General features: G+C 54.4%; 1 protein-coding gene across 5 annotated transcripts in view; it reads right to left on the bottom strand.

Moving 5' to 3' along the window:
• Window positions 1–230: 230 nt before the first annotated feature.
• Window positions 231–10,005, bottom strand: part of UXS1 (UDP-glucuronate decarboxylase 1) — a 69,696-nt gene continuing 59,921 nt past the window's right edge. For all 5 annotated transcript variants that reach the window (XM_047781306.1, XM_047781307.1, XM_047781308.1 and 2 more), the window contains 5 exons: window positions 9,475–9,518; window positions 5,426–5,486; window positions 3,425–3,482; window positions 1,785–1,888; window positions 231–1,064 (listed from right to left, as the gene is read on the bottom strand). In XM_047781306.1, coding sequence (XP_047637262.1) covers window positions 933–1,064; window positions 1,785–1,888; window positions 3,425–3,482; window positions 5,426–5,486; window positions 9,475–9,518 — 399 coding nt within the window. In that variant the 3' untranslated portion in view covers window positions 231–932. The remainder of the gene's footprint in view (window positions 1,065–1,784; window positions 1,889–3,424; window positions 3,483–5,425; window positions 5,487–9,474; window positions 9,519–10,005) is intronic.

The following is a 10,005-nucleotide window of genomic DNA, read 5'->3' as shown; positions in this document are numbered from 1 at the left end:
ATTCTAATCTGGGGTAAGACCTAAAATTGCTCCACACGGCAGTGAAAACCGTGCCCAGATTCAGCTGCAGCAGCATCGAAATGGTTCCAATACCCACTCATCAGTTCCGGATTATACCAGCCTGGATGTTTACGGATTTTCTGTAAAATTAAATTCTCCATTAGTTGCATCTTCTTAGCCATCCAATGATGCAGCACGCAAAGCAGAGAGCCAACATTTAAAATGGAAAGTGAGTTTCAATATTTTATTAAAATAGCATATTTAACCACTGTTAACCAAGAATATGTTAACTCTGTTTCCCCCCGCCCCCCCCCAGTATGCAGCACAACACAGTAGTGATTTCAAATATCCTTGATCGTGATAACCAACAGAAAAATCTCAAAGTCAAGGTTGCAACTAAAAACCGGACCTTGGGAAAATTCTGAATGAAAAGAAACACAAAGCTCTCAAGCCGAATTCTTTTATCTGCCCGAGATTAAATGTGGTGTGCCAGCCCCCCCGCCGCCAATACTGCGGAGGCTGCTGCTTCTCCTCTATGCATATAGCAGAACGTCTAAGAACCCACGTTATAAATAAATCGGCATTTAAACCCCATTTTAATGTTCCTTTTCAGCTTCACAAAGAAACCAGTAAATAAAACTGTCGACGACAGTCACAACAGAGGCTCTCACAGCAAGGTAAAAAACTTGAAAACACACAGAGGTGCATCGATGCTATGTTACATAAAAAGACAGATTTAAAAAGTGCAAGGCAAAATTCTGCAGTTGTTTAGGGAGTTTTTAGGCACATCCATTTCTTAAAGCAAGCTTCAGAATGATTTCCAGTTGGTTCTTCATGACACCTGTTTTAAGTCTTTCTTTAAAAAACGAAAAAGAAAAACACATCCTATTAAAGTGTGAAATGGCATCTCTTGTCCCAAGAGGTAAAAGTGTTCAGTTATGGCGCGTCCGTCCTTTTTTTATTCTGGCGGGCTTTGGTTTGGGGATGTACTGGTTATTGGCCTGGTACTCAAGTTCTTTCCGGAAGTAGTGAATCGCTTTGTTTAACCCTTCTTCCAGCGGGACCTGTTTAAACAAAGAGAGGATGAGGGCTGAGGCGGGGCTCGGCGTGGACCACACAGGCCGGAGGCCGGGCTTCCCAGGCGGCCTACACATGCGCACAGAGGCCACTCCCTGAAGACGGAACAACCAGCGAGTACCAGCCCCCACCCCACCACCTGCTGGCTGGGAGTCTGCTCCAGGCTGAATCGGGCACAAAGGGCCCCTTCAGCATCACGCCCAGGTGTGCCCAGAAGTCCCCAAGGACGAAGATGCTGGGGAAGCACCGTCTCTGACCCACACGCCTCGTGCCGGCAGTGACACTCACCCTCTGTACCGTCCCCCCCCAGGAACCTAAGCGAGACCCACGATACCACCTGGGAAGACCCTTAATTTGGGGCTGGACCTCTGAACGGTGACCTGAAGGATAGGAAGGCAGCAGCCCACGTGGTCTTGGGGAACAGGCCTCCCAGGGCGCAGGAGAAGACTCGGGCACCTGGGAGGCCCCCCCATTTTGCCGTCAGTGTCTCACACCCGGCTCTGAGCTCGGCCTTGCGTGGGGACCTGTGAGGACCAGCTCTCCCTGCTGCCCTCCTGCAAGGAGCGAGTGCGGTGAGACCTTGGGGAGGCCAGGCCGTTCCCATAACGGGAAGAAGGACACAGGCCGGAGGCCCTGCCAGGCCTGCCACCCAGCAGCGCCCGTGAGGCGCCGACGTGCGGGAGGGGTGTCAGGACCCCCAAACTTACCACCGGTTCCCAGCCCAGCATCAGCTTGGCTTTCTTGATGTCCGGCTTCCTTTTCTGGGGGTCATCCTGGGCTTCAGACAGAAACTGAATTTCACTCCCACTGCCTGAGTTGTTTAAAAAGAAAAGGTAAGAGAAGCATGAACCACTCAGATGTGACTTTCAAGACACGTCAAGGTAAAGTCCTGCCTTTGGCTTGCAAGCCACCCAGGGGACAGTGCTTCCGGCCCCACCGTGCATGGTAAGGGCGGGACACAGGGCCCCCTCACAGCGGGGGAGCACAGGGCAGGCCCCGTGTAGACCACCACCCCCAGCCAACACTGCTGCCTGCCCTCCTGCCCCTGGGCACTCAATGCCCTGCGGAAGCCCATCGCCTGCCCTCAGGCTCCCTCCATCTAATGAGTAGGTGCAGGGGGCGGCTATGGGCCAGCTCCAGGCTGACACTCAGGAGCCAGTCCTGAGCCAACACACAACATGCAGAGGACAGAAGCCAGCTGGTCCACGTCCCAGCTGGGCCTACACCCCACAGGCCAGCAGAACGAAGCCATTCCAGTGACCACAGCCAGGCCGCAGAATCTGGAGCAAATAAAACAGCTGCTGTTTGGAGCCAGTGGGGCCCACGGCGGTTACAGGGCAGCCACCCAGGCTTTAGCCAAACCTCTCAACTTCCACGTTGAGTGTGACCACCTGAGGATCTTGTCAAAATGCAGATTCTGATCTGGGAGACACGGGCAGGGATGGGATTCCACATTTCTAACAGGTGCCAGGTGAAGCTGAGGATGCCGGCCTCAGGCCGCCTGTGGGGTGGACATTGTGGGGAGGCCCAGAACAGGGGCTGCTGTGGTCCCTGGCAGGCAGCCCTCCCCTCCCCTGTCCAACCATCCCGGCTGGCTGCTGGCAACTCAACGCCGAGAAGGACAACCCCAGGACCCAGCGGTTCAGCGCAGGATCTAGACAGACGCTTCAGGACACCCTGCACACTTATCGGACTCAGCTGACCCAACCTCTTGATCAACCCTGAGAGCAGACACCACCCAGGAGCCAAGCTCCCAGGGCCCCAGTATACCCGACGGCATGACCAAGGGCACAGCCGTGCACACCTGATGTGACAAAGGCCACAGCTGTACACACCTGCAGCCCACAGCTGGCTGAAAACGCACAAGCTTCTTACCCCTCTTGGGGGCCATTCCCAGGTCTACACAGCCTCCCACACCGCCTGGCCAGGCTGGCCAGAACTGCAAGCAGAACCTAAAACTTGGTGACTGATTCTCTTGAGAAACACAAAGGCCCGTGTTGCTCTCCTGCTCTCTGAAATCTCAGGCTCATCACAGTCAGCGTTTGGAACCAAACAACGGTCACCTGTGTGGATCTGTGACCATGGTTATGGCTCAAGCACTGGGAACAAAGGTACCACTTCTGTTCCACACAGACCTGCTAGCACAGCTGTGAACCAAGCCAGCCCCTTGGCCACACCACATCCCCCTTCATCTTTCTGTTAATTGAAGAAACACAGAAGCAGCGAAGTGAGGTGCTTCTTATCCAGTTCCACTGGTGTGTATTAATTACACACTTTCCAGGCAAGACATTCTCAGTGGAGCGGTAAGTGCGGCCGGCTGGCTCAGGAAGGCCCCTGTCCTACTTACCAACGAGGTTTTTAATTAGCTGAGCGAACTCTAGGATGGTGTGTTCCTCTGGGTTCCCCTGAGGAAGAAACAGTCTCTGGTTAGACGTGTAACTGCAACGGTGACACCCCTACCCCAAACGTCCTCCACGAAGCCCCAGGCTCTGAGTCACCAGACCCCTGCCTCCTTAACAGCTCACAGGGGCGCTCTGGCCGGCAGGGGGCTACACTGCGCCCGTCTTGTCCTCCAGACCACCCGTCTGGGGCTGGGTCAGGAGCATGTAAGGATGACATGCGTCCCCTGGGCAGGGTATAGGACAGCATTCAGGTGCAGCCTCTGCACATGGAGCCTGGTTCTGGAGGCCAGTCTCCTAAGACAGCCACTGCCTCCCAGCAATGGAGACGCGGGAGCCAGGATGCGAACCCCTACACAAGTGAGCTGTGCTCATGGAGGGAAAGGCGGCTCGTGGGTATAAGGCAGGCTTTCTTTTCAGGGGACTGGAGGAAAACCATTTTCTCCTTCCTCCCATCACATGTTCCAGCAGCCACTCGCCCCACCCCACCACCCCCCACAGCCCATCCCATAATAACAGATGCCATAAAACCTGGCACCTAGTCCCCTGGTACTCTCCCCTCCCGCCTTCCTAGTCCTTCTGAAGCTGGCAGGTGAAACAGGCAGGAAGGGACTCTGGGTCTGATCGTGAGCACAGAGGGCCCACCGGCCGCGTGTGGGGAACTGGGGAGAAACATCCGTCTTTGCTGGGGCAGCTGGCAGATGCCCTCGGACATTAGGAAGATGGAGGTTCCCAGGCAGCTGGATGCAAAGGGCCCCCACCTTGAAAGGGAAAGAAGGATGTAGCCTCGAAAGCAGAGGAGCTGCCTGGGAGACTGCTGACAAGACACACACTTTAAAGGGCGTGAAGGAGAAATTCAGGTGAGGACGGCGCTGCTTCCCGGATGCAGAGGCGGGCACCCGGGACTCGCCTCATGCTGCTTTTAGTCGCCTGTTCTGTAAACGTGCACAGGAACAGTGCTAGCTGGTACCCGCAGGTCAGTCAACAGCCCTACAGGGAGTGACCTCTTGGGGGGCCTGTTCTTTGCACTGGCAGGAACTCCCTCCAACCCTGGAGAAAGTGCTCAAACTTGCTGGTGATGAAGAAAAGTCCAAGAAATTCAGTGAAGTGGCTTCAAGAAATGGGCAGGCACGGCCACACCTGTGTCCTTAACCCCTTGTTGGTGGGGTGGGGCTGAGAAGCCCCTGAAACAGGCTCGGGGATGCGCCCAGGTGGGGCAGCAGGACGGGCATCTGCTGCCACCAGCAGAAGGAGAACAACTTGCTTGACAGGCTACACTGGACACCTCACATCCCATCCAGTGTAGACGGATGGAACAGACCTGTTCAGAAGACAGGGACCAAAAGGGGGAGTGGGCTCCAGCCCAACCTGAGCTCTTGCTGGAGAGGGGACTCGAAGGTCGCCTTGGCCGCAAGTCCTCAGGAAGCTGTCACTTTGCAGCAGCATCGGGCCAGCTCTGGGTGGTCCCCACGCAGAGACAGGAAGCCAGCAGACACACAGAGAATGAAATTTTAGTTCTAAGTATTGGGAAAGCCTTGCTGCCAGCGGGGACCGGCCAGAAGCACGCCCTCCAGCGCTGGGAGCGCGTAAGGCTGGCCAAGAGGTGGGGCAGGACAGCCTGCCCGTCCCTGGGACTGTAGGACTGGAAGAGGGAAGGAGCCGGCAGTCCTGACCAAGTGGGAAACCGGCCCAATGGCCGCGTCCCCTAATTCCCTAACTGAGCCTCCGGAAGAAGTGACGCTTGTTCAGCGATGGAGGAGGACCACGGATCATCCCTGCAGCTGTAGGAATTTCTAGACCCGGCCCTTCCCGTGGACAAAGCGGGTTAGCGTTTGCTACGTGGCTCCCCCACGTCTCGCAGACTTTTCGCTGCCTCGAGGGCTCCTGTCTGTCCACAAGCAGGTTCAGGGAGGGGTGCACAGGCCCACTGGGGTGAGGGGCAGACTCACCAGGTTGACGGGGCTGCTGACGTTGCTGTTCATGAGCGCCACCAGGCCATTCACCAGGTCGCTGGAAGAGAGGGGAGGCTGCTCAGCACCTGCAGGTGCCTCGCGTCAGACACGGTACCTCCCAGAAGGAAACAGGACCCACACGCGACCTGGGCATCAAAATAAAATCCTGTACCTAAGAGGGTGAGGGGGTCGCACAGGTGCCCACGGACCAGAGATGTGGCACTGGGTTGCTTGCTGCTTGCATCCCTTTCTCTCTCTCTCCTCTCCCCCTTTCTCTGGCCCCTACCTCCCTCCCTCCCTTTTTTTATGGCTGCACCCAAGGCATATGGAAGTCCTCAGGCCAGGGATCAAATCTAAATGCAGCAGCGGAACACCAGATCCTTTAAACCACTGTGCAGGGCCGGGGATCAAACCTGGGCCTCCTCGGTGACCTGAGCCTCTGCAGCTGGACTCTTAAACCACTGCACCACAGTGGGAACTCCTGGGGTTTGCCTTTGGGGGCTGGGGGGGAGGCAGGTGGTGGAACAGACTGAGTTCTCTGCTTCGCATTTCTGAAATCCTTTAGTAATTAAAAAATAAAAATAAAGTAGGCTCACACCTCAAAAGCTGGTGCTTACATGAGTTTCTCAAGAGAGTCCATGTTTAATGTGAACCCAGTGAGTTGGCCCATATGGAAAAGCAGGTGGTTTTTAAAACCAGATCCTGGGAGTTCCTGCCATGGCACAGCGGAAATGAATCTGACTAGGAACCATGAAGTTGCAGGTTTGATCCCTGCCCTTGCTCAGGCGGTTAAGGATGCAGCATTGCCGTGAGCTGTGATGTAGGCTGCAGATGTGGCTTGGATCTGGCATGGCTGTGGCTGTGGCATAGGCCAGCGTCTACAGCTCCAATACAACCCCTAGCCTGGGAACCTCCATATGCTCTGGTGTGGCCCTAAAAAGACAAAGACAAAATAAATAAATAAAACTAGATCCCCTGCAGTGAAAGAAACCCAGTTAGGTAATTTCCACACTGGCAAATCACAGATACAGCCAGACAGTCCTGAGTGTTGAAATAACACCCCTGGAGCACCAGAGCCCCCCGCCCTGAGCCCCCCAGCACCCAGATGGGACGGGCAGGGACAGGCAGGGACGTCTGGGTGTTGGGGATGGGTAGTGAGTGACTGGGCTGTGACAGCGAGGATAAGTAAGCACACTTCTGCTTACTGAGGTTTGGCTCTTATTTTCAGAAGCTTTAAAGGGTGGTTCTGTTAAGAAAAAGTTACTTTGTAAAATGACACCTCACTGCCACACAAGCCCTCTCCTAAGGCACCGTCACCAGTGGTGTTTCTTATGAGATTGAGGGCACTGCTCGGGGGTCCAGGTGCAGCTGAGGGGCAGGTTACTTTGCTAAACCTCCACGAGAAAAACCTCCACAAGAAAAACCTCCGTTTCTGCTTTCCGATTTTCTTGGTTGGGTACTTAGCAAACAAATGATTTCCTGCGTATTTTATAGGAATGTGCCTAACGTCTGCCCTGTTCTCAATGATCAGACCCAGGAGCAAGTACTGTCGTCAGATGAGTCCTCTCCCAGAAACTGGCAAAAAGTCACTTTGTCACTATGGTGGTAACTACACCCCAACATGCTCTCTGCCAGCATCCGTCTCTGCTGGCATTTGGAAAAGACATTTAAAGTTGCCATTCAGTAGCTTCTCCAATCATTTTTAATATTGAAATGGGGGGGGGTGTCCATGTTAAGCTGGAAGATGATGGACTCATGCAGTTGTCCCCATGGGGGGATGCATCTTTCATGCAATAAACTGGCAACTTTTAAGGTCAAACCTGAATCTCTTCAAAGTGTCATTATGACAAAATGACTCTTTAAGGACAGCACAGCATGCCTCCATTATTGTGGGAGGACCTGACTGTGAAAACACCACTCATGGTCACGTCACAATGTTACCTAGGGGGCACTATGGTCACCCGGAAATGGTCAGCATGTCACCCAGAAAACGGCAAAATGCCGCTCCAAGGCAATGGTGGATTTTGGAAACAGGTTATTTTAGTTCACTATCTCTAGATGTAGATACGGTGCATTTTTAACTGAGAAGTCAAACAGTCTCAGTTTCTATAAAATAGTCTATTTAAAGGAGCCCAACTCTGGCAGGTTAACCATCTCAGCCATGCCTGGGGGGACTGAGTGGAAGCTGGCAAAGTCTGGTCGAGTTGGGGGGGGCTCACCAACTCACACCCCACTAACAAGAGGCGAGACCAGTAGACAAACAACCTTGGGGAGAGAGGGCCCCCCCAGGGCCCCCCACTGCATTTCCAGTGACACGACAGAGGCTGTACACTGATGTCCCAGTCGGTAATGGGGAGGTGGACTGGGCTGACCGGGCAGTGAGGCACGGCCTGTCCTGGGCTGGAACAAGGCCCATTGCACCACTCGATACTTAAAGGACTTTAAAGTATCCATATGCCACTGGAGCAGCCCCAGAAATGGCAAAAAGACAAAAAAAAAAAAAAAAAGGACTTTAAGTACCAGCAAAACAAGCAAGCATCTGAGGCTACTTTAAATGCATAGTGTAGCTGATGTCTTTGAGATAACAAGAAGAGTCAGAAGAACGGCTTCCATTACTGCATAGTCTCTGGACTATTCCATGAGGGTTATGGCTGAAGGAGTCTGGGGGCCTTGATGAGGATGGAGGAGAGTTGAGGTGACTGTGGGGTGGAGGCATGTCACTACGGGATGGCCCCAGCGTACGGAGTCCCACACACGTGCTCCCCAAAGACATGAGCTGTGGGCACTTCTGCTGCTGGGCTAAGTGCTCTGAAATGAGACCCGTCCTGCTGGTTCCTGAATTTAAGAATATTTGGGCCACAAAGCGGGCTAGCTACATGACAGTCCCGGCTTTTTGCCCTCTTGGGCAAGATACTAATGGCGGGGAGGGAAAAAACACTGATCATTATGTGTATTTATTCACAGCTTCTGGACTAAATGTGAACACTTAACACTTTCTGGAAAAAAAAAAAAAACCTACAGTGGCTGTGTTTAATTTTTTTTTTTTTCCCCTTTGCTTTTCAGGGCCACACTTGCAGCATATAGAAATTCTCAGGCTAGGGGTCAAATTGGAGCTGTAGCCGTCGGTCTACGCCACAGCCACACAGGATCCGAGCTGCATCTGTGACTTACACCACAGCTCACAGCAGCGCCAGATCCTTAACCCACTGAGCCAGGCCAGGGATGGAATGCACATCCTCATGGATACTAGTCGGGTTCATTACTGCTGAGCCACAACAGGAACTACTAATTTTTCTTTTTTTAAGAACCAAATGGTGTGGCTGCCCTGGCTGAGGTGGGCTGGGGGCTGCCTGACCTGCCATGTCACCCGCCAGCATCCTGGGGTGGCTGCAAGACGCTGGGAACAGCGTGTCTGAGTGACGCATTCCAGGGTATCTGCCCTGAGAAGTGACAGGATATGGCCCCAAACACAGCCAGACCTTCCAATGGCCCAGGATGCCACGAGCCCGGGCAGACTTCCCACCACCTGGCTCCGTGGGAGGACACCACGGCAGGTGTGGCTCAGGTAACAATTCTCCCCCTCTTTGCCTGCACTTTAGAACCAGCTGCCCCTGGAACCAGCCCATGAAAGGTTAGCTTTAGGAGGATTCCCAGGAAGACAGCACATATTCCCACGGGAGACCAGTGAACCAAGCTCATCAACACATTCTTATCTGTGCTGAGTTTCAGCATCACATGTGACAACATCAGGACACCTGACCTCTCCCCTCCCCGTCCCCTGAGGACAAGGTCGCCCACCCCAGGAGCCACATCTGCAGGCCTGAGGCCTGTGCTGGAGTCACCGTGTGACCCCGAGGAGACACTAGGTGGCAGCAGGAGAGCAGCCCACAGGGCTTCTCATCACAGTCTAACCTCTGATCTAACCTTCAGACACAGAGCCCAGGGCTGCCCGGTGACGATCAGGGTTATTAACCTTCCACCCAGCCCCAGGGTCATGGTTGGGAAAATGAAGAGGGAGTGGCCCGCACAGGTGTGTGGGGTCTTACCTGACATACTGGAAAGCGCGCGTCTGCGACCCGGATCCATACACCTGGGGGAGACGACAGTGAGGGCCTGAAACCCAGGGGCGCCCGACCTCAGCACCGGCATCCAGATGGGACGCTGTCGCACCTGCATTGTCACTGAGATGAGGGTGCAGCTTCCCCGGAAACCACTTCCAGGCCTGTCCCCATGCCTGCCCCGAGCTCTCTGTTGGAAGCTCAGGGAGCAGCTGGGATGCTCTCCTGGGAGGGGCTGCAGGGAGGTGCTGCCCTCAGCTCGGTCCTGGGGATCCACACCCCTCCCCGCCCCCCGCCACAGTGACAACCCATGGTAAGCCACAACTTCCACCTTTAATCAGAAATAAGAGACTGAAGCAGAGGCTCCTGGGGGGACCCTGGACCCCACAGTCACAGAACAGAGCCCCCGGTCACCTGCTCCCTGGCTGGGGAGGAAAGAGGGCAGCTGTGGTGAGGGGATAGGCATACTGCACCACCTTGTCTCCCCAAAAGGGGTGTCCAGACAAAGCCAAGAACAGG

Source organism: Phacochoerus africanus, chromosome 5 (genome assembly GCF_016906955.1).
Source record: "Phacochoerus africanus isolate WHEZ1 chromosome 5, ROS_Pafr_v1, whole genome shotgun sequence".
NCBI classification, from domain to species: Eukaryota; Metazoa; Chordata; class Mammalia; order Artiodactyla; family Suidae; genus Phacochoerus; species Phacochoerus africanus.
This window is presented reverse-complemented; position numbering and strand designations above follow the sequence as displayed.